This window comes from Euprymna scolopes, chromosome 45 (genome assembly GCF_053919585.1).
Source record: "Euprymna scolopes isolate OS-2025 chromosome 45, ASM5391958v1, whole genome shotgun sequence".
NCBI classification, from domain to species: Eukaryota; Metazoa; Mollusca; class Cephalopoda; order Sepiida; family Sepiolidae; genus Euprymna; species Euprymna scolopes.
The window spans coordinates 52,961,656-52,987,488 of NC_136526.1; the positions used below are offsets into that span (position 1 = coordinate 52,961,656).

A 25,833-nucleotide genomic window follows, 5' to 3' on the forward strand; every position below is an offset into this window, starting at 1 on the left:
CAATACCCGCCATGATTAATGCCTCGCCCTATATATTTCCGAAAAATACTAGAGAAAGCAAAAGAAAAGATTAACCAAGTTTTAAAATTATATTTTTTTATTTCAATATCTCCTTATTTAACCTTCTACTCCGTATGCAGAGAAGGTACCGTGATGAAATAATAACGTTATTATTTAGAAAGCCACTCTTAACATGGTGAGGAGAGGGTGTTTTGTAACTATTCTGTACTTTCACCTAACAATTTAATAGACAAAAAGATACCGTAAAACTTAAACTTAACTTGAAAATACCATACAAATAAAATAGCACGGTACCTTCTCTGCAGAAGCACCAACTTTTTTTCGTGACAAAATTACGTGACAACATGTAAGTATAATTCCCAGCTTATTTTCACCGCTACTTTTTATATTTTCTTAAATACTTTTTGCAGAATACGTACCGTGCTGTTATCCGGCATATTTCTCGAGGTATTTCATTGTTGCTTTTAGTTCAGTGTTTTCTAGACGGTGATAGCTGATTTGGCGTCCCCGACGAAACATGTTCCAACGAAGGAATCACATATTTAATTACGGAGGCATTCTTAGACGAAATAATAATAATAATAATAATAATAATAATAGTAGTAGTAGTAGCCTGACGTAATAATGATACTTTTCTGTAAAAAAAAATGTTTATTTACTTTTAAGAATGTTTTTCACATGAAAAAGAAAGTTAACAATTACAATAAATAAACGGTTTGTATTACTGTACACATAGATTCGAAAAAGTTGTCAAAAAACAAATATATAACAAATAAATGTTATCAAAGGCAAGATAAGTTACTTTTCTACCTAACTGGATATAATTTTTCGTGTTTTTATTCAATGTAACATGTTTATTCATCTCGAAAAACATACAGTGTTTACCGATGTATTGGAATATTCAAAATGGCGCCCGACTTTCTCGTTAACACGGTAAGTTTGGGAAAAGGTGCTATAAATATAAAACTAGACAAAATACTGTTAGAAGAAACTCGCTCAATATATGTTACCGTGACATAGGTTGATATATATTCGGTGGGTTTTTAATAGTATTTTGTCTAGTTTATTATTTATAACACCTTTGGGGACGTGTTAAAAAGAGAGTCGGGCGCCATCTTGAATTTTCAAATACATCGGTAAACACAAACACTGTATGCTTTTCGAGCTGAATAAACATGTTACATTGACTAAAAACACGAAAAATATATCCAGTTTGGTAGAAAAGTAACTTATCTTGCCTTTGATAACAAAAAACAACAACTTGATTTTGCGGCCATTTTTGGCGGTGCCTAATTTAAATCTTAGTAAAAATTTATTTTATTTAAACAAAAAATATCTTTACTAAAGTTATGGTTTTCAGTAGTAAATAAAAACGCAAGAATTTATTTTTGCTTGTTTTTATATAAATAAAGCATCGTAATTTGTAACAATAAAAACGAATAATTTTTACAGGAACATTACGGAAAAAGCTCATGAAGTCTGTATTAATGAATTCGATATAACTTGAAGAAAAATAAATTTCTCAACCTATCGATATTATCATTGAATTAAGCATTGTTTATTTAATATTTTCACTAGGTGTATCAGAATTTTTGAGGAATTTTTGACACCCCTAACTCGAAACTGCGAATAAAATTTTTTAAAAAGCTCATAATTTCTCTTTTAAAAGTGTGTTGTTTATTTTCTTTATAGAATGTTGTTTAAAAAAATAATAGAAATATTATTTTTTTATTAAAAAAAAAAAACAGTGTTTACAAAGTGCCGGCGCGCCTTTATGCAGCCATTTTTTTACGTAAAAATCAATTGAATTTTATGAGTTAAATATTTTTCAATTTTTAAACTTCAAAAATCTATAAAATTTTTCTATTGGTTAAATTTTTACGATATTTTCAGGATCAATGTGAAATTTTATGCTCTTTTTAATAATCCGAATATAATATTTTACACAAACGTTTTTTTTTAATTCACTCACCCCTATTTTGAAATATCTATTAAAATTTTAATAATTTACGTACCAAAGTTTTATATATTACAAATTGAAGATAAAAGATCAATAAATAATATATTGTAAATTAAAACAAAAAAAAAAGAAGTGTTTTTTGGAAATTTACCTGTAAAGTCTAAAGTGCAAAACCTTTTTTTTTTAAACACATTGACTTCTGTTTTTTTTTAATTGGAAATCTATGTTCTGCTTATATTGTCCAGTAAGTAATGGACGATGACGACAATTTTTTTTTCTATTTCATTCAATGTTTTCTTTTTTTTAGATATTTAAAAAAAAATTTCACTCGACAAAAAAGAATGAAAATATAATAAATCAAAAATTTATGTATTTCTTTGAGAAGAAAAAAATTCCTCAAGTGTTTTTTTAATTTTTGTTTTTTTTAAGGAAAAATCCTATAAGTAAAATTTAACTATTTTTAATCCATGGGAACACATATTTCTTCAGGCACAAGGCTACACGACTAACATGAATGTGTGATTTTTACTGGCTTCTATCCATCGGTCATTCTAAACAAGGACAAACGGCGACTTCTGGTTTTTCGATAAAGATGTAAAAATGCTTGCGTCATCACGCTTTTTTCAAACAGTCATTAAAAAAATTCTTTTATTCAAAAAATAAATGGAATTTAAAATATAAATATGGATAAATTCTGAACAATGAAGAATGGAACTAAACATTCAATAGTATTTTTTATAGGTAAGTGATTTTTTCGAATTTATATCGATTTTTTATAACTGAAGTAAGTAAAATTACGTTGATTTTCTTCGAATCTTTTTTAAAGAAAACCGATTAAAAAAAACAAATATTGCATAATTTGCTATTAAACCTGTTATTTTTTTTAATTGGTCTTTGCTCCTTTAATTGAAAAAAAAATTAGGGTTTGAATTACATTTTTCAAGTAGTTATAAGCTTGTAAATATAGGAGGTCGAATTATTCAATTTCTTTTCACGCATTCTTAAGATCGGTTTCTTACACTGCTATATTTTCACACACAAAAAAAATTATAATAGCAAAAATATTTGTACTTTTTTTTTTAAATTACATATTAAACTTCATCAAATCTCCACATTAACGTAATGTACTTGCAATAACCCTTATCCCTGAGTGGCTTCCGGGCCTTGATAAGTGGTGATCACTGTGTCAAAAAAAAAATTCGCATAATTATTATATGCAAGATTTTAATAATTTCCTTGCTCGCAAGAATGCGAAACTTTCGGCGTAACATAATTTTTATATGATCTCGAACAATAATGTAAAAAAAAAATAATTTAAAAACAGGACCATAAAAAATGATAAAAATTGATACAAACGTTCAGAATAGGAATGTATGGATGCATGTCTGCGAAAAAAAAGAAGAAATCTAACCCCCCTGCCTCCTTTTACTATCATGACTTCATTTTGAACCAGTGTTTCGATTGGCTGAAAGTTTGGGCCTCCTTATAATCGTGTTTACAAAATTTTAGTTTGTTGGGTTTTTCGCAACCGGTAAATTATTTGCTTTTTGAGGGCTAATTAAGTTATTTTTGCGCAAACAAAGTGTTTTTTTTTAAATTTAATTCAATATCTTAGAGCTTTACTTTACTAATTATCTTTGAAATAGACCCAGAAAACTAATATTTATCTTTTAAACGATTTTTACAATAAATTTATTTAACTTCAAAATTTAGCTGAATTTTTTTATTTTTTTATTTTTTATTACATTTTCATCCCAAACAAGGCACATTGCCACTTTGGTGTAGGGGGCTACTATCAGGGGAAACATCTACTGGGGTACTATGTAGGGATTTGGGCAGCGAGATGTTGGTTCACGTTGCACTTAAACTTATGCATGTCAGTAAAGTTGGGGAAGCAGTGACCTGGAATGGAATTCCAAAGTCTAGCAGTTCTGGGGAAGAAACTACTGGAGTAGAAAGATCTTTTACGTCTAGGGATCTCTACAGTGTGGGGGTGGGATTTTGCAGCTTGTCGAGTCTGTCGAGGGTGTTTACGTCGTGCGGTCACAAGTGCTTGCAGTTCATCAGAGCATTCACCATTATAATACTTGTAGAACAGGCAGAGGGATGCAACGTTTCGACGATGGGACAGAGGCTGAAGCTTAGATGCCAGTTTAGGGCCTATCAGATTTGCGACTCTCTTTTGAACCCTGTCAAGGAACGAGAGACTAGTAGCCGATGCACCAGCCCAAATATGGCAGCAATACTCTATACATGGGCGAATAGTGGCCTTGTAGAGGTACAGGATACTTTCGGGTGTTAGAAGATTTCTAGCTTGGTAGAGAGAGCCCACCTTCCTCGCAGCGGCCCTGGCAATGCTCTCGATGTAATTGTTCCAGCTCATGTTTCCTGTGGACGTTAAGCCAAGGAGCTTGAGAGACGTACTCTCAGATTAAGAGTCGTTGGCCATTGTTATAGGTGGTAGAGAAGGTTTCTTGTAATTATTGAATGAAACCAGTTTTGTCTTGGCGGCATTGAGCGTGGCCATCCATTTTTGTCCCCATTCCACTACTGATTTGAGGTCATCCTCTAGTGTTTCTGCCATTACTTTAGATATATATTCATTCGTTTTCCTGTCGTGCCTGCTATAGAGTGTGGTGTCATCAGCATATATACCCATCTCAGAGGCAATTTTGTCGGGGAGGTCATTTATGAATATCAGGAACAGCAGAGGTCCAAGGATAGATCCCTGGGGCACTCCCGCATTTATATCATATTGTTTAGATGTACGACCGTCGAGGACAACCTGGATTTTTCTCTTATCTAAGAAGGATTTAATTATGTTAAGTATTCTACCAGTGATACCGTATGATCTAATCTTCCTGAGGAGACCCTCATGCCATACCCTGTCAAAAGCCTTAGATATATCTAGAGCTACTGCTCTGCCCTCTCCCGCTTTGTCCAGTGAATGGTATATGCGTTCAGAGATTACAGTGAGGATGTCTGCCGTGGAACGGGCTTTTCTAAATCCATATTGTTGGTTGGTCAGAAGTTTAGCATCTGTAAGGTGCTGGACTAGAGCATTAGCTCGCTGTGAAAACATTTTTCATAACTTTTTTTTCACGTGTACAAATATTTTTTCCTTTAGGAAATTAACTTTAGTCTCTAATCTTTCAAATACAATCAAAAAGTAATCAGAAACCTATAAAAAAATTATGATAAATTAGCTTTCAAAAGTAGGTCCCCCTATTTTTGCCCGCCCATGTTTGCCCGTACCTAAATATTACATATTTATTTATTAAAAGTAAGAAATTATTCACATTGTTTCACTTATTTTCATATGAAATGTGTTTTATATGAAGTACACATAAACAATTAAAAAAATGAATGTTTTACAATTTCAAAAGTAGGAAAAAATGACCATTTATTAAATTAAAGTATGAAAAGAAAATTAATTACATATTTATTAAATATAATTAAATTTAAGCCACATTATAATTATAAATCCAGTACATTATGTTGCCGAAGAATTTTTGTCACTTTTGCATGACAGTGACATGAGGCAAATGTGTGTATTTTAGTTTTAAGAACTCCCGACAGATGTCACTTGTCAGCCAAAGAACAGGGGTCGATAACTCTTTCCTTTTCTGAAAGTGCGTGCGAACTAAAATTATATTTTGATACATTTTATGCAATATATCTGTAAAAAAAAAAAAACAATCTTTCTTTACAAAAAAAAATATTCTTAAACCTCTATAAATGTTTCAGGTTTTTAAAATTCTATTTTGCTACAGCGAAAATCTAAAATTATATTTTGATATATTTTCATACAATCTTACTGTGAAAAAAAATATATATTCATACAATCTTACTGTGAAAAAAAAGCAATAATTTTTCTGTAAAAAAAATTCTTAATTCTATTTTGCTACATTGACAAACTAAAATTATATTTTAATACATTAAATCACTCTTGAAAAAAATTATATTAATACATTAAAATTATATTTGATACATTTTTTATTTAATAAATGTTTTGATTTTCATATTTTTGTATTATTAATTTCGTTATATATTTTCACGTTATTGTAAACACTTGATTATATTTAAGGTTCACATAATGGCCACTAGATGTCGTCTCTCGTTCAAAGAACAGGGGTCAATAACTTGTCTCAGTTGCTAATATGTCACTGCCATGCAGAAGTGCCGAATATTTAATAATACTAACCATAAATTCATTCAATGAAAATGTGTTTTGGAACATCTTTTTTATGTGACATATTCTTAAAAATAATTAAACATTTGCCTGGTATTACAGTCGTGATGTGAGCATAGGTAAATGTTTCCCACCCCCTACAAAAAAATAAATTTGAAAAGGTTATCAGAAACAGCATTAAGGCGAAGACGATTTTAAAAATTCAATATATGACTTTTCTATAACAATAGAAAGAAATGCGAATGATGTTATTGTGTTGACATATTTTTCAGAATTCGTAAGAACGTATAATGTTCAGTAAAGGAATATTTTAGCAATGAACTTAATGTTTGTTACGTCTTGTATGGTCGCTAGGACTCTATATATGTAGATGTATTTAGTATGGTAGGTTTTGAATTAAACGCATAAAGCAAAATAGAGAGAGAAATCTTGCTCTGACTGAGGCAAATGAACCGAGAAGGGTAAATGTTAATTCTCGCCGATCTGGTACTTCCATGTGAAGAATTTAGATGTGTGACGCGTGCGAAATGATATTGGTTGTTTAACGTCAGAAAAAAACCCACGGAGTATGTGATTACAGCAGGCTGATTTAACTTGGACTCTGGGCTCGACTCATTGGTTTTGTCACATGTGGAGAATTGAGATGTGTGATGTGTTCAAAACAATGTTGGTTGTTTAACGTCGGACCCAGCAGAACTAGTGATTACAGCAAGCTGGTTCGGTTTTGACTGATTGATTTTGGTGCAAAGTGCCCTTTTTAGAGATTTCAAAGCAGCTCCATGAAAGCTGTCTGAAAAAATATTTTTTTAAATTTCCTTTCTTTGTAATTCGATTGGATGAAAAAAAAAAACACCTTTGTGATGTAAGGTGCTTTGGAATACATCTGCGTGAACAGGCAGAGTTTTAGTTTTTATGATCGCAAAGATTGCGTGGGCGTATACAGACGTTATGTTTCTTGCATGTCGCTACACCATAATAATAATAATAATAATAATAATAACAATAATAATAATAATAATAACAATAATAATAATAATAATAACAATAACAATAATAATAATAACAATAATAATAATAATGATAATAATAATAATAATAACGACATTATTAATAATTTGTCTAAATATGTCTCCGTAATTAAATATATGATGAATTTGTTCATTCAAAATATCTGTTGGAATTTGTTTCTTCGGGGATGCCAAATCATGTCACCCTCAACAGAGGAGGTAATGAAATGTTTCGAGAAATATGCCAATTAATCAATTATTATTATTTAGAAACCCGTTTTCATATGAAGGGGGTTGTAACTATTCTGCACATCATCAAAAGGGTACTTATGCACTTATTGTACTGAGCTGAAATCATAATTTTATTCTTTAAAAAGCCATTTTTAACATGGGGAGGAAAGGGTGTTTCACAACTATTCTGTGCTTGTAAATCTTTGAAAGAAAAATGTGTTTGTGTTATTGGCGTAAGACTGATACTTTTCTGTAAAAAAATGTTTATTTCACAAAAAAAATTAACAATTACAAGAAATAAATATTACATACAAAATATGCATCAAGTCTGCTTGAAAGCCAAATAAAAATAAAAATAAAACAACATGCTGATGATGGAGTTTCTTTCAGTTGGAATATGTTTCATTGGGGATGCCGAATAACCTATCACCGTCTAAAAAACAGGGGAGGTAATGCACAAATGAAATGCCTCGAGAAATATGCCGGTTAATCAACATTATTATTATTTTTTTAATTTTTTTTTTATTACATTTTCACCCCAAACAAGGCAAATTGCCACTTTGGTGTAGGGGGCTACTATCAGGGGCAACAACTACTGGGGTACTATGTAGGGATTTGGGCAGCAAGGTGTCGGTTCACGTTACACTTGAACTTCTGCACGTCAGTACTGTTGGGGAAGCAGGGACCTGGAATGGAATTCCAGAGTCTTGCGGTTCTGGGGAAGAAACTATTGGAGTAAAAAGATCTTTTACATCTAGGGATCTCTACAGTGTGGGGGTGGGATTTAGTAGCCTGTCGGGTTTGTCGAGGGTGCTCGTGTCGTGGGGCACAAGTGATTGCAGTTCGTCAGAGCATTCACCACTAAAATACTTGTAGAAAAGGCAGAGGGATGCAACATTTCGTCGATGGGACAGAGGCTGAAGCTTAGATGCCAGTTCAGGGCCTATCAGGTTTGCGACTCTCTTTTGAACCTTGTCAAGGAGCGAGAGACTAGTAGCAGATGCACCAGCCCAGATGTGGCAGCAATACTCCATACATGGGCGAATGGTTGCCTTATAGAGGTACAGGATACTTTCGGGTGTTAGTAGTTTTCTAGCACGGTAGAGAGAGCCTACCTTTCTTGCAGCGGCCCTGGCAATGCCTTCAATGTAATTGTTCCAACTCATGTTTCCTGTGAACGTTAGGCCAAGGAGTTTGAAAGATGGACTCTCAGATAAAGAGTCGTTGGCCATTGCTATAGGTGGTAGAGAGGGTTTCTTGTAATTATTGAATGAAACTAGTTTAGTCTTGGCAGCATTGAACGCGACCAACCACTTTTGTCCCCATTCCACTACAGATTGGAGGTCTTCCTCTAGTGTTTCTGCCATTTCTTTAGAAATGTGTTCATTCGTCTTCCTGTCGTGTCTGCCATAGAGTGTAGTGTCATCAGCATATATACCCATCTCAGAGGCAATGTTGTCGGGGAGGTCATTTATGAATATCAGGAACAATAGAGGTCCAAGGATAGAACCCTGGGGCACTCCCACATTTATATCATATTGTTTAGATGTGCGACCGTCGAGGACTACCTGGATTTTTCTCTTATCTAAGAAGGATTTAATTATGTTAAGTATTCTACCAGTGATACCGTATGATCTGATTTTACTGAGGAGACCCTCATGCCATACCCTGTCAAAAGCCTTAGATATATCTAGAGCTACCGCTCTGCCTTCCCCCGCTTTGTTCAGAGATCACAGTGAGGATGTCTGCTGTGGAACGGGCTTGTCTAAATCCATATTGTTTGTCAGTCAGTAGTTTAGCATCTGTAAGATGATGGACTAGAGCATGGTTAATTATGGTCTCAAATATTTTGGCAAAAAGTGGGAGGAGGCTAATGGGGCGATAATTTGATGGGTCTGTCCTTTCGCCAGAATTCTTGAATACTGGTACAACAGAAGCAGTTTTCCAACAGCCCGGAAAGCAAGCTTCATTAAGACATTTGTTGTAGAGTTTGGAGAAAACTGGAGCTACTTCGGCTGAGCACTTTTTTAATAGCACAGCTGGGATAAGATCGGGTCCACATGCTTTTGAGGTGTCAAGGTTTTTTATGATAGCATGCACCTGAGCAGGGGTGGTTTTCAGATCGTCTAGTGTGGCGTCTGTCCGCATAGGAAAGTCAGGTAGGGGGTGGTTGGAAGGGTCCAGTGTGGAGTTTGAGGCAAACCGACTGGCAAGCATGTTAGCCTTGTCGGTTGCTGAGGAGACAACCTCGTGATTGTTGGTTAGTGGGGGAATTGTTGATTGCCCATTATTTACTACACTGTTGTAGATTTTCCAGAAGTCTCGAGTTCCTAGTTTTTGTGCTTCGATGCGCTTTTTAGTGGTTTCCGTAAATTCTTGTTTTCATATGAAGGGGGAGGGGAGGTGTTTTATATTCTGAACAATTTAATCAGCAAAAGAGTAATATGCATTTATTGTACCATGCTGAAATAATAACGTTGTCATTTAGAAAGCCATTCTTAACATAGGGAGGAGAGGGCTTTTGCGCAACTATTCCGTACTTGAAAATCTTTAAAAGAAAAAAAAAAGAGCCACCCTTTAATTGCAATTACTCCCAGGTCCACTCTGACCCATAGTGGTAGTACCTGTTAGAGTCCCAACTATGGGTTTAATAGAAACCGACTTGAAAAAAAAAATTCTATTAAAAAAAAATTTTCTTCAAAATAACTGGATTCGGCATTAAATAACCTGAAAAGGGTTGATATGCCGTAAAACAACGAACTAACCAACCAACCAATCAGGAAGAGTATCCATTCTAATAGGCCTCACACTATCAGCCATGAGCCTATTTCATAAATTAAATTCCATTTTGTTTTTCCGGTAAAGTCTTCTTTTTCAGTTAAACACAAAAATTTTATTTCTATGTTTTATGTTTCAATTGTTTATTGGTACTTTCAGTTGATAACAAGAAAATTGTCTTTGTTTTCATCCTGAAAATATAAAATGCAAATCAATATCGGAATATAATCGAAATATAAAAACAAAGGAATTTAAATCGATTATTTACACCAAAAATTAAAAAGGAAAAAAAAGCAAAGTCCTCTAATGCTTAAGCACTTTAACGGTGAATGCTCTGACAAACTGCAAGCACTCAACGTAAATACCCTCGACAAACACGACAAGCAGAAAAATCCCACCCCTTCACAGTAGAGATCCCTATATGTAAGAGAGCTTTTTATTCCAGTAGTTTCTTCCCCAGAACTGCTAGACTTTGGAATTCCCTTCTGGGTCCCTACTTCCCCAACTGTACTGACATGCAGAAGTTCAAGTGTAATGTGAACCGACATTTTGCTGCCCAACTCCCTACACAGTACCCCTTATGCTTATGTCCCTGATAGTAGCCCCTACAACAAAGTGGCAATGTGCCTTGTTTGAGTTGAAAATGCAATTAAAAAAATGCTTGTTGCGGGTCTGTCAGACGTAAGAGCATAAGAAATGTATCCAATACAAAATATTCTATAAAGTTTTCTGTTTTACTATTAAGATTATATATATATATATATATATATATATATATATATATATATATATAGTAATTTATAAAATATATATGGCGATTAAGCTACACTGAATATTCCGCATTTCATCCACTCTAGGATTCTTCAGGCTTATGCGCATAAGCCTGAGGAGTCCTAGAGTGGATGAAACACAGAATATTCAGTGTAATTTAATCGCCATATAATTTTTATAAATTACTAACTAGCTCTACCTACGTATTGAGCACTTTTGAAGTAAATACTTAAAGTTTATGCATAAATCTATACTTTCATATATTAATTTTATGTGAGTAAATTAATTATATATATATCATCATGTATTAAAATTTTATGATTTACAAAGGTTCATTTTCAAATCTAGAATGTTTATTGTTTGCAAACAGAGAATACATTTTAATAAATATCTATATTTAATAAATATTATCTATATTTATAAATTTCAAATCATAAAATTTAAATACCTAAATCAGCAAAAGAGTAATATGCACTTATTGTACCTAAATTATAATTCATTTGCTCTGTCTTGTATGTTGAGCAATTTTATTTAGCTGGGATTGTTTTATATAAAATATTACACCTAATAATATTTTGTAAAACAGATAATCACTGGATTTGCTTACCAGTAGATATATATGCATTTCATTATTCTGAAGTACATATATATTAAGTAAAATGATTCCTAATTTATAAGTAAAAATCGGTTTCAAAAGATAGAAACAAAATCAATAAATTGTACGATCCTTTCAGAAATTATGTTTTTTATTGAGACAGCCAATACGTCTTGAACAATAATTTTATCGTTTGATTTTTTAAAACAAAGTCTCCTCATCAGCAAAAAGAGTGGGTGGGGGTTTAAAGACACCAAAAATAAAATTAGCATTTTTTCAGTAAGGCAGATATATCTTTTATTCACCCGCCTTTAAATCCCCTAAGTATCTTACTCCATCCATTCATTGGCATGTTGTTAAATTTAACATTAAATTCATCAGCTCTTATTCTTAAGTGGTCTTCAGTCCTTATATATATATATATATATATATATATATATATATATATATATATATATTAGACAGTATAAATATAAATTGTTATTTCAATTCCTTAAGTATTTTTGTTTTATTTATTTACAGACATAATGGATAACCCTAATTCTAAACATAAGCCCTCAGAAGAGAAGTTATTTTCCTGTAAACTTTGTAGTTTATCCTTTTCATATAAATCGAAGCTGAATTGCCATATGATGGTACACACAGGAGAAAAACCATATTCTTGTGAAGTATGTGGATCTTCATTTTCCCAGAAAGGCCATCTAAAAACACACAAGCTCACACACACAGGTGAGAAACCCTTTGCCTGTAGGTTATGCGGATCTTCCTTTTCTCAAAAGGGAAATTTTAAAAAGCACATGCTTGTGCACAATGGAGAGAAACCATTTTCGTGTGAAATATGCAGATGTTCGTTTTCTCAGAAATCGCAATTGAATCTTCATCTGCGTCTGCACACTGGAAAGAAACCGTTCTGCTGTGAGACATGTGATGCTTGCTTTTCCCAGAAATCACATCTGAAGCTCCACATGCGTGTACACAATGGGGAGAAACCATTTACATGTGAAATTTGTGCATCTTCGTTTTCACAGAAATCAAACTACGACAAACACATGCGTGTACACAGTGGAAAGAAACCATATTCCTGTGAAATATGCAATGCTTCATTTTCTGAGCAAACATATCTGACGAATCACATTCGTGTACACACTGGGGAGAAACCATTTTTCTGTGAAGTGTGTGGGTGTTCGTTTTCTCAAAAAGGAAGTTTACAACGGCACATACGTATACACACAGGAGAGAAACCATTTTGCTGCGAAATTTGTGGATCTTCCTTTGCAGACAAATCAGTTTTGACAAATCACATGCGTACACATACTGGAGAGAAACCGTTTTCATGTGAAATATGTAGTTCTTCATTTTCTAGGAAATCACATTTAAAAACACACCACAAGCACATACACGACTGCTAGCCTTATTGTGTCACTTGATCTTTAACTTTAATTCATGTTGATACACCAATTCTTGTTATACGACTTAATATAAGGAAAGGACATTATTGAAAATAACACAATTAGTCTTTTTTTTCATTTTAAACAAAAGATTTTTTAAATAATTTATTTTTTTTGTAAATTATGTTGTTTCGAGATTTTCAAGGAAATCACATTTAAAAGCCTGCAAGCATATAAACAACTGCTAGCCTTGTTATAGTCAGTTCACATACATCCTAACTTCCAACGTTGCTGCTACCTGAAGCGGTGATGAGGCAAATCTGTTTTTTTTATTGTTCTTCAGTATTGTGAATTAAATATATGAAAAGAACATTATATAAAATAAAAAATAAAATTAAAAAATAAAAACTTAAAATTTAAAAATAGAAAAGATTTTTTATTTAAAATTTTATACAATATATGTTCATGAATGTATAAAATAAGTTTTTTTTAATTTTAAAAATATACACATTTTATATAAAAGTATACAATAAAAATTAACAAAATTAAAAAAAGAAACAAGTGAAGCATGCATGGTCCTCCATGAATGAACGAGGCATAAAAATAACTAAGTTCAGCACTTACCACCTCCCCATTTAGCCCCAAAAGTCCACAGGGGACGTCTAATCCTCATAAAAATAAACAAACGGTGCAGTTTTAGGCGTAAACATATATAAATTTGAGTTCTCCAACATGTAAAAAAAGAAATGACTAAGTCCATCATTTGCCCCACCCCCATCCCCATCCCCATCCCCTATTTAGTCCCAAAAGTCCCCAAGGCTTTAACATATTTAAATTTGAGTTCAACACAATGCAAACCTGCAAAATAGACATACACAGAAAATTTTGGACAAACATGATAAAATAGTCCCAAAAATGGAGTGTTTTTATTAGCCCAAGAGTTATCGCAAAGTATGGACAAACAAAATTTTATAGAAATCAGTGGGTTACAACTTGTTTTTATTAGCCCAAGAGTTATCACAAAGTATGGACAAACAAAATTTTATAGAAATCAGTGGGTTACAACTTTTCAGAAAGTTTTATAAAAATTCACGACATCACCTTGTTTTTAATAAGCACAAAAGTGTCAGTGCTAATCATTTTAACCCGAAAGGCACCTCTAAGGGGGCAACCAAAGTTTACCCAGAAAATCTGTTCTGTTACGTTTTTACTCATGCCATGTTTAATGTTTGTGCAAAATTTCAAAAAATCCCAAGGCGTAGTTATTGAGAAAAGTGCAGCAGGACAAATGGAAAAGAGTGAATTTACAGGTCCACTCTCTTTTTGTCGGGGAACAAAAAAGTTTTTATTTTATTTAAAATTTTATACAGTATATGTTCATGAATTTATAAAAATAAAAGTTTTTTTTTTTAATTTTAAAAACTATACACATTTGTGAGAAACCATTTTCATGTGAAATATGTAGTTCTTTATTTTCTAGGAAATCACATTTAAGAACGCACTAGCATATACACAACTGCTAGCCTTATTGTGTGTCTCGATCTTTAACTTTAATTCATATTGACACATCAGTTTCCATTAGATCACCAAATGTAAACCACGTTGAGCCAGGTCAGTACTAAAATCAGTGACCATTTGAGAGTCTTAGGTGCTGTGTGTGCTCTCTGCTTATCCTGGCATTGTTTCCATTCATCTAGAACTTTTCCTTGCCTCTGGACTGAAGCAGTTCCTATTCAGAAGAGCTGTTGGAGGTTTGTGCCACCCTTGCCTCATAATTACATGCAGTTCTCCTTACAGTGGGTATCCATTGTCTCTTGAGACTGAACTAGCTTGGTATCTTCCTCGTCACTGTCATCTAGATGTTCAAGATTAATCCTTGGGCTGTTACCTGGATGAGAAGGGAATCATTTTTTGTGGACCTTGTATGTACTGATACGTAACTGAGAGCTGGCAAAATTTCTAATCTACATCCACTCATCTTGCTTGGATGAAATTAAGTATTGCTTACATCCTTTATTTTTTGATAGGTCATTGTAAAGGTACACAATGTCACCAACATTCACCTCCATATAAGGCCTACATGAATGGTTGGGAACCCTAGACTGCTCACCGTAAACATGCTTATGTTGTTCCTCTATAAAATCTATATGATTGGAGTGGATGCATTCATTAGTAAATTGGTCCCTATGAAAATAACGATAGAACAGAGACAGGCTCGCAGTATCTCTTCTGTGGGAAAGAGGTTGCAGAGAAGAGAAAAGGGCATCACCTACTAGGTTTTGAAGCTGGTTTTGAACTGTATCAAACCAGGATAGAGGGCAGCGATCAGGTCCTGTCTAGATGTAGCAATAGTACTCCATTTTAAGACATACTTTGTTCTTATATAGATAGAAAATTGCATCGCCACAGAGATACCTACTGGAGTGATAGTGATCCAACTATTTTTCCAGTGATCTTGGCAACAGATTTGATGTATGTGTTTCAGTTTAGATCAGAAGTGAAAGTAAGTTCCAGAAGCTTGTCAAGACAGAGCTTCCCCAGAGAGCCATTCATTTCAATTGGAGCTGTGTGTGTGTGTGTGTGTGTGTGTGTGTGTGTGATACAAGATTTTTCTGGAGGACAATCTGAGTGATCCAAACCTACATTTCAATGGGCAACATTGATATCTTGGATGGCCTTTTCAGCAACAGGGTTACAAGTGATGTTTTTAGCATTAACTTTCTTTATTGAGATATGGTGAGTGAGCAAAAACCCATCATTTTTAAGGGATTTGAAGCTGGTGCAGAATCTGTCCTTACGACAGCAGGTAGATTAATTATGGGTCTGATGGGCAAACATGTCTTTAGAATAGCCTCCCGCAATATGTGCTCATTTGGAATAAGGATCAAATAGTATAAGAACTATGTACTCCTGTAAGACAAGAATCAGTTGTCTATTTCTCTTGATGATAGTGAACCTAAGACTGAGTGTATACAGGGGATCTTCACAGGACTGAGTGAGGAGCTGCTTTTTCTACTCAAGTGGTCTTTAGCCCTTATATATATATATATATATATATATATATATATATATATATATATATATATATATAATGTTGTTTATTTGTTTTTGTTTTTGCAATACGTTTTAAATATCTATTGCATAACTATTTCAAATGAGAATTAATGTTATCAAAGTAAGTTTCGGTATATTTTTACTCTCTCCAGCTCAACACACATCTTTAAAATGACTTTTATAGGTTTTTGGGTATGCTGAAAACGAATATCACATTCTTAAGATTCGATGTGTTTGAAATTTACAATACATTATGATATTTTTTACCGTGTATAGTTTGCTTTATGTACATAATAGAAATCTTTTATACTTTCCTCTATCACTGAATCTAACAATGTTTAATTTTTTTATTCAGCCATAAATCGCACAGCTTATTTAAAAATTTATTTTTATGTTTTCTACTTTACTATTGGTCGTTTTCTACTACTTCCTTGACAAGTCCAGATATATTTTTACAGTGTTGTTTTTTGTTGAAATAATATTTAGATAATGATTTAATAATGAACAAAATATTTCATCGAATAATAGCAAATACGAGCCACACATTTTGCACATGAGACAATTTTTAGCAGAAGAAGAATCAGATTCACTTTAATTAAAAAGATCAAGATTTTGAAATAGATTCATACTTCAATAGGTGAAAAATCGTTAAAAAAAACTCTGGTTATTGTTAATAAATATGACGTCTGTATAGAGATGATTGTCGAACTACTATTCAGCCTCGCTTGCATGTAGAACACACATGGGTACTATGTACAACACTCTCAAGTTTGAGACATATATTGTTATCGCCCCTCATTTCTGGAGTTGCCAATAGGTGACGATATTAACTTCCTTTCTCTCTGTCTATGTCACTCTTTTTTATACAGTATGGATGCGTGAAGATTTTCTCCTCATAACTTTCTTATGCATTGAATCTATCATATTAGAAGTCTTTTTAGATAGAAATTGTCAATTAGATATTCCTATTATTGAAGGTTCAACCTTCATCGTGGGCAGCACTCAAAATACAATGGCGAATTACTTAAGATATCTACCAAGTCATGGTTGATGGAACGAAAGCATGCTACTCCTGTGGATGAAATAAGGGATTTCATTAGAAATTACGTGTTTTTTTTCCAAGTTCGAAAAATAAACTCAAGAGTTCGACAAAATGCCTAGTTAAATATATCCATCCATAACCTTGAGTCCGGGGAGGGGGGGGGCATAGACCATCTACAACTTTGAAAATGCTTTTGTAGCGAGGAATTCTTTTTTCGGAGTGAGGGTGCTGGCTCTGTGCCCAACCTTCCCAGAAGGTGCATACAGCGCTTAGTCTTCCAAAATTATCATCCATCTGGTACTGGCAAGGCTCAGCATTGCTTAACTTTGGTGACCTGGTGAGAACCGGTACGTCAATGTGATTGTGGCATTAAATATATAGAGATTTATAAAGAATCAGAATCGGTAATTGTATCAGTATTGGGAATTTAGTACAGAATCGGAAAAAATATTGGAATCCTATCCCTAAAAATATATAGAAAATCTCACAATGGTTTATCAAAATCTTGGACAACATAGATTAAGAAGTTTATCAAATTAAAAAGAAATTACATTTACATCCGTTTTTAATTACATTTAATTCATTTTTACTGAATTTCATCAAGTACTCTATCCACTGGATAGACTAAATTCAGTTGTAAAAGTTACATTCCTGGAAATCGAAGGTTCAGTCCTCAGTGTGGGCAGCCCAAAACTACAATTGCAAAGTACTTAGGACTTTTACCCAGTCATGGCTGACAGAACAAGAGCATGCTACTCCCATTCGAAATTACGTGCAGATTTCCGAGTTCAATAGAAAGATTATTGAGTTCAACAAGATACACCTGAAGAAGGTCAGAGGTTACATCGGCCGAAATGGTTTTACATATAATGTTCTTTCACCAGAAATAAGGCATGATGCCACTTTGACGTAAGAGGCTACTATTTACATATTTACAATGATACAAGTTCTTTCAGTCATGGCTCTCAGTGGTTGAGGTTTCTTGTAGTTACTAAAGGAAAGAAGCTTAGTCTTAGCAGCATTAAATGTTAGCATCCATTTACGGCACCATTCTACTACAGACTTGAAGACTTTCTCTAAGGTTTAGTTCATTCGTTTTCCCCTCGAGTCTTATAAAGCATGCTGTTATCAGAAAATATACTCATCTCGGAGACAATTTCATCAGGGAAATCATTTAAGAATATCAAGATCCTTGTGGCACACCGCCATCCTATAATAATTCTTGCACTACTTTTTTGGTGAGTTTAGCTTTCCCTTTCATAAAATCTCTTTTGAACGTTTCAACGAACAATTCTGTCCGAATATGCTCTCTCGTGTTGTGTTATATATTCTTCTCTGGGTGTAAGTTTTACTTCTTACGATCGATATCAGCTGTTTCTTCAGCCACTCTTTTGCCATAGTTAATCAGAAGCCCTTTTTGCTTAACCGCATAACTGCAAGGCATCCTGTCTGACGGATCTTCTGATCTTCTTTCTCTTCTATGAGGCCGCTCATATTATTTGGCGGGCGACCTAAGCCTTGTTTGCACCAAACAAGGAAATGCTCCACCAAAACCCTTAAATATTTTCCCCAATGTCATCACCTGAATGTTCCAGAATACAAACTAATCTTATCCAACATGCATACTCCTCAAGATAACTTGATATAGTATCTTGCTACTTTGTTAATTATTAGCAGCATTCTGATTTCATCCCCACTTTTTTGTTGCTTTAACTGATTCACAGCATAAATCTCATGTTCGGTGTATATATTACCATCAAGGAGAATCTGGATTTTTCTCTTATCTAAGAAGGATTTGATTAGGTCCAATAATACCATATGATTTAATTTGGATGAGAAGACCATCATGCCAAACCCTGTTAAAGGTTTTAGATATATCAAAGGTTACTGCTATAGCCCTCCCCCCTGCCTTATCTAGTGCATTGTATTTACTGTTGGTTGGAAAGAAGTTAATTATCTATGAGGTGGTGGGAAAGTGCTTGCTTGATTAAAGATTTTGCCGAAGAAAGGGGGGAAGCTAATGGGCAATAATTGAGTGATTACTTTTGCCAGAATTTTAAAAAACTCGTATAATAGAAGCAATTTTCCAGTAACCAGAAAAGCAAGATTTTGTAAGGCATTTGTTGAAGAGTTTTGTGAGAATTGTGGCAACCTCAGCGGAGAATTTTTTAATAGTATAGCAAGGGTGAGATCAAGCCCACATGCTTTCGAGGTGTCTAAGTTTTCTTAAGACATTGGTTATTTTCAGATCACTGAGTGCGGCTTCTATCTTCTTATGTTGGGTCTTATGTGGAGTTGGAGGCAAAGCGTTGTGCAAGCAGGTTCGCCTTATCAGTTGCTGTGTAAACAACCCCAAGGTCATTGGATAGTAGGGGTATTATATGTTGATTACCCATTATTATAAATTATTATTATTATTACAGTTATAAATTTTCCAGAAATCACGAGTCTCTAATTTCTGTGACTCAATGTATTTTCTTATGATTCAGTAAGCCTTATGTTGTCTGCGCGTATTTCACTCTTACAATTATTTTCACTCTTCTATAAAATTTTGTCTATTGAACTTGACTTATGTCGGTTAAATCTGCATAATGCATGCTGCCTTTGAGCAATGACAGTTGCACAAGTAGAAATGAATGATTGGAGAGAGTGAGGTTTGCTATAGAACTTTCATGTGAGAACATGTACTTCAATTGCTGCTTTGAACTATGCAGTTGCCTTATTTGTGCCCTGGTCTACAGAAAGAGAAAAGTGTTGTTCCATGGAGCATGTCTGATGCGATCCCTGATGGTTTATCAGTCAACTTTCTTGAAGTAGCTTGTCGTTTTGAGTCATGACTCTTCAACTTGAGGTCGAGAGTTTCAGATGATGTTTATCAGTATCACAATTTGACCAGCATTCCCCAGTGAGCTATGATCATTTGTCACACAAGCCTTGAGAACTGGTTTATCAATTTTAGGAAAAACAGTTGAACGCATACGACTTAGACGCCTTGTGCTAACCTCAACCTGTTACTCGACCTTACTGCTTTAAAAGTGCATCTTTTGCTAACATCTAGATCAGCCTTTAATTTAGTATTGATAGTAACATGAATCTACATAAAATCACCCGTTGATTTAATATTGATGTTTTGGAATTTTCATGGTGACCAAAATTATAAAACATTTCAATAGGCTCACTATATCGCATATCTCTCCATATTTACGTAAATAAGACAGAAATCAGCAGGAGCAGTGACGGTGACAACAATGCCGATGCTAAAACGAACCCCATTCATCGACACAACACAAATGACCACTAGGTGCCTCAGAATTTTTGTAGGAATTTTTGACACCCCTAACACGAAACTGCGAATAAAATAAAAAAAAAAACTCGTAATTTCTCTTTTAAAAGTGGGTTGTTTATTTTCTTTATGGATTATACCTCCAAAATAAACTATTACAGTTGTTTTAAAAGTAATAGATTTTTTTTTTCAAAAACAGTAATGAATTTTACGAACTCAATATTTTTCAATTTTTAAACTTTAAAAATCTATCAAAATTTTTCTATTGATTTTATTTTTACGATATTTTCAGGGTCAATGTGAAATTTTATGCTCTTTCCAATAAACCGAATATAATATTTTAGACAAACGTTTTTTTTAATTCAAGCCCCCCCCAATTTCAAGTGTCTATTAAAAAGTAAATAATTAATTTAGTCACCAAAGTTTTATATATCACAAATTAAAGAGAAAAGGTCAATAAATAATATATTCAAATTTAAAACAAAAAATGGTGTTTTTTTTTAGAAATTTACCTGTTTTATATATCACAAATTGAAGAGAAAAGGTCAATAAATAATATATTCAAATTTAAAACAAAAAAGTGGTGTTTTTTAGAAATTTACCTGTAAAGTTCAAAGTTTAAAACCTTTTTTTTAAAACCACGTTGTTTGTTTTTTCTTTTGTTTTTTTTTTTATGAAACCTTGGTCCTTGCTCCTTTAATTGAAAAAAAAGGTCTTGAATTACATTTTTCGAGTAGTTATGAGCTTGGAAAGACAGGGGGTCGAATAATTCACGCCTCCCATTTTGAAATGTCTATTAAAAAGTAAATGATTAATTTACTCACCAAAGTTTTATATATCACAAATTGAAAAGAAAAGGTCAATAAATAATATATTCAAATTTAAAACAAAAAAGTAGTGTTTTTTAGAAATTTACCTGTAAAGTCCGAAATTTAAAACCATTTTTTTTAAACCACGTTGTTTGTTTTTTTAGTTTTTTTTTTAATGAAACCTTGGTCCTTGCTCCTTTAATTGAAAAAAAAATTAGGGCTTGAATTACATTTTTCGAGGAGTTATAAGCTTGGAAAGACGGGGTGGAATTATTCACTATTTTCCACGAAATTTCTGACACACCTAAATGATCAAACATATACGACAACATCAAAGCCTATTTCTTTATGTGTCCATCAACAACATAACTTGCAACGCAAATCAACAAAGAAAACCGCCAGAGGAAGCCGTCCATCGAAAGAAAAATCAAAATTCAAAGCACAAACAACACAGCCGATGCGCCTCCGGCTGTTTATAAACACAAATGAGTATCCCATAGAACATTGTAATAGTACAATTCTCACTAGAAAATATTCACAACTTTTTCAGCTTCAATTTGATATAACAGATGAATATAAACCTCAAACAGATGACTCCCTTCAGTACGTTTAAACAAAAAACAAACGCAAATCAAAAATAAAAATGACGACCAGTGCTGAAAGCCACCTTGTCTACAACTATGTCCTCAACAGGTGTATAAATACAATCACTGTTTTGCAAACAGTTAGATCACCCCAGCTCGTCAAGCAGTGAGTTTCGTCCCGCCATCAGCAGTCACCCAAGAACACCACACTTTATACCAGCAGCACAGCAGTCAGCTAGGAACGATCTACTTGATACCAGCAGCTGAAGCCTAGATCAATCCATGCTCCTATCACCGCCGCCCCTACCACAGCCTGATAATACCAACCGATACTCCCCAAGTTCGTGCCAACAGCCGACCAGCATTCCTACCAACACGCCACCACCGCCGTCACTGACATATCCTGACAAATCCAACAGTTCTTTTACAGTCGTTTTAACTTGCTTCCATACGCTCAGTTTTGTAATATAATAAACTCCACTGGTTAATCATTATAGATGTAAACTGTTTCAACTAGTGGTAGGTGCACCAGCCCAAATGTGACAAACATACACGATGCATGGACAAATTGATCATTCTGAATGTAAACTGCTTCAGATTTAAATTTGCATAATCTTACAGTTTAAGAGGGGAGGAATGATTCGAAAATGAAGGAGTTCCTTCACTGTAAAAGTTCTGCTTTCAAACACAATAATAAATCTGGCATTTTGTGTAAGTCTTTAATATGTTTTGATGCTTTACAGCTAAGACATAATGTTGAATATTGAGCCGGGGCGACGCCAATAAAATCGGAGATGTGCAGACACGCACATTTAAGATGGATTTTAAGCTACATTCTTGTGTCCTATAAAAATTGATCTGAATTGTAATTATCACCGAAAACAACAAAAGGCTTACATTCCAGGTCGGGAAGTTAGAATTATGAAATGCAAAATAAAGAAGAACGATTAAATATTTTAAATATTTCCGTTTCAGGAATATCGGTTGATGTCTTTATACGACACAGAGAACAAACAAAAGAGGAGTAAAGAGAGGAGGGCTGACAGTCGTCCAGTGTGAGTGACAAATTCCGCCATTGCCTGGCACACACACACACACACACACACACAACCGCTAAACGCAGCTGTTCTATTCCATTCCTCTTTCTTGTTAATGGTCAACAGTGAATTGTAAATTAACCTGTATATTGACAAAGTTGGTCTGTGTTGATTTTGAGAACAACGACAAAAGAATCGTCAAGTGCAACTAATTTCACAAACATTCGAAAAGTGCAAACTAGAGGAATATATCTTCAGTAATGCAACAGTAGCCACCTCTTGTTCTGTGTGGTATTCAACAGCTTCTATTTTTAGCTCGATGGGTATTTTACCTTGCTGTCGGCAATAAAGTTTATGTCTATTTTATCTAATTATTTGTGGACTATTATCCTCTTCTTCTAGTCCGCAAATAATTGAATGAAAATAAATAATACAAATTACTCATCTCAAAAGTATTCCGAATTAATTCAATCAAGTTTACGTCATTCTCAATAGCTCCAATTCTAACTGTATTAGTAATCGTACACAAATGTCCTTAAGGAATCCGATAAGATTTGTACTCGACATATCCGATTCCATTGTCTGGGATTGTATCCATCATGCTAATCATGCACACATGGCAGAGAATATAATTGGAGAGTAGATAGTGGACTTTGTGTTTACATTTGGAAGCTTCATAAATCTTGTTTTGCCATTTTTTGCCTTTTAGTCCTAACAGCTCATGAGAGATTTTTCGGACAAAGAGAGAAAAATTGCTGTTTTCTGAGTAGGAATCTATTTGCATAATTGTTGTGGGGGTACAAATGTCTCCTATTTGAGAACTAAGTGGAATCAACCAATCCTATGAATACCATTGGTTTTAGAGACTAAATGGAAACATTCATACCATGCTTAATTGCATCCTACGAACACGCTCCTCTCATACCACTTTAGTATTCTTTATGATAAATACATATATTTTATACACTTTACACTACTTGTGGTTTCTTTCATTTGTGACCCCTAGCACTTATCGCTGCCTAGTTTTTGACCTTGAAAAAGATATTTTTACTTCACGTCTTGTCTAGAGAAATTTCCATTAAAGCAATGAGATTGCAATAAGGCGAGTTGGGGAACCAGATGTTTAAACTGGTCATATCAGACATTCACTTCTGGATCTTTTTTTGTTTTTTTTTTAGGTATGACAAGAACTTGAATTCTGCTCTCACACTCCTTCCTATAGTGGATCCTCTTCATGAGTATTTTGAAGAGTACAAACTAGAAAAGTATAGTCACATTCAATAACGTAAAGTAAGTAAACCAAGAACAATAATAAATAAAAACTTATTTTCTCTCGTCTGGAGAAATTACATTACACTCCGACCAATCAGCTTGCAGGGCACATTGATTCTATTTATCCAATAAGGAATCACGGTGTTGAATAAGTATAAAGTCAATAAAGTCAATTAATCAAATAATTACATACTTTGTATAGATTTTGTGGAAATTGAAGATCAAAGAAAGAAAGAAATGAAAGACACATTTGAAAGGCCTTTTCAATAATACAAGCACAGAAAATGTGTGATCAGATTTTTTTTATGTGTTAAGCAAAAAGAGAAAGATGCAGTCAACTCTCGTTTACACATTGTGGCCACTTAAAACTAATCCAATCTCTCTAAACTTTATCTTACAGACCAACTGACACCACAAGACAAAATGCAATTCTTTTTCCAACAAGATGGCACTACATGCCACACGTCTCACAAATCACTGACACGAATTCATGACATGTTTACGGGAGAGAGAACAACAAATAAAGAGTTATGGCCACCACGTTCCCTGGTCTTGTTATCATGTGATTTTTATCTTTGGGGGACTTTAAAGCAAAAAGTTTATGCAAATAATCCTCACAATCTAGACCAACTAAAGGAGAACATTACCAAGGCTATCAGGAGAATCACCAGAGAAGATCTACAGGCAGTATCTGCAAACGTTGTTAAACGTGTCCAGAAATGCATAGATGCCAACGGGGAGCACTTCTTGCATCTTTTATAACATTATATGTAATTTAAACAATAAAAGTATGTTCCTTCTCTCTACTACATTTTTCTGGGCTACTTTTAAGTGGGTCATCCCGTATATCACCTAAAGTACACATCATAAAAACCACAGTCCAAGGGAGACGACCTCCAACAACACCTCACACAGTCCAAGGGAGACGACCTCCAACAACACCTCACACAGTCCAAGGGAGACGACCTCCAACAACACCTCACACAGTCCAAGGGAGACGACCTCCAACAACACCTCACACAGTCCAAGGGAGACAACCTCCAACAACACCTCACACAGTCCAAGGGAGACAACCTCCAACAACACCTCACACAGTCCAAGGGAGACAACCTCCAACAACACCTCACACAGTCCAAGGCAGACAACCTCCACCAACACCTCACACAGTCCAAGGGAGACAACCTCCAACAACACCTCACACAGTCCAAGGGAGATAATTTCCAATAACTCACTCAATTCCAACACAGTCGATCATGAGAGAGAATTCTGACAGCAATAAAAACGTCTCCTTTCTTCTTTCCTACCCCACTGGACACTCAAGTATCGAATATCTTTACTTTTTTTATACCATGTGAACAGACTTGAAGCTTGCACCATGTAGTAACTCCTTATGTAATCAACATTTTTCTTCTGTTCTGCGCTCATACATAAAGCTTACATTATGTTGCCACATGTGAATAAATGTCCCTGCTGGATCATTTCATTGCACACTGACCAATCAGCTTGCAGAGCACATTGATTTCATTTGTCACCTGCAAAACCTCCATCCCTTTTAGGAATCAAACTCGATCAGGAGAAAGAACTCTAGAAGCAACAAACACGTCCCCCTTTTCTTCTCCTGCCCACTGGACACTTATTATCGACTATCTTCACTTATACAGTTTGTAAAATGTTTTTGACTTGTGATGGGGGGGGGGGTATGAGACAAATGGATTCGTCTCATACCCCCCATCACAAGTCAAAAACATTTTACACACTCCCTTTTTTGATATAATGGAAAAATCCTTTCGGATTCAATTTTGGTTTCAT

General features: G+C 34.2%; 1 protein-coding gene across 3 annotated transcripts; it reads left to right on the top strand.

The window, feature by feature from the left end:
* On the top strand, nt 1-25,833 carry LOC145269644 (uncharacterized). Of its 3 annotated transcripts, none has more exons than XR_013865154.1 (2): nt 1-367; nt 24,425-25,833. XR_013865154.1 is itself a non-coding variant. In XM_080125361.1 (2 exons), exon 2 carries the CDS (start codon nt 12,083-12,085, stop codon nt 12,962-12,964), a length of 882 nt encoding a protein of 293 aa, XP_079981487.1. In that variant the 5' UTR covers nt 1-367; nt 12,078-12,082; the 3' UTR covers nt 12,965-14,381. The 3 variants fall into 3 exon arrangements, 2 of the variants coding, with proteins under 2 accessions (XP_079981487.1, XP_079981486.1); XM_080125361.1 differs by lacking the exon at nt 24,425-25,833 and adding an exon at nt 12,078-14,381; XM_080125360.1 differs by lacking the exons at nt 1-367; nt 24,425-25,833 and adding exons at nt 2,448-2,722; nt 12,078-14,382.

Excerpts from the sequence above, each read along its gene's own strand:
- LOC145269644 (XM_080125360.1), top strand. The coding sequence starts at position 2,683 with ATGAAGAATGGAACTAAACATTCAATAGTATTTTTTATAG. Across the intron at positions 2,723-12,077 it reads TTCAATAGTATTTTTTATAG|ACATAATGGATAACCCTAAT; the intron begins GTAAGTGATTTT and ends ATTTATTTACAG.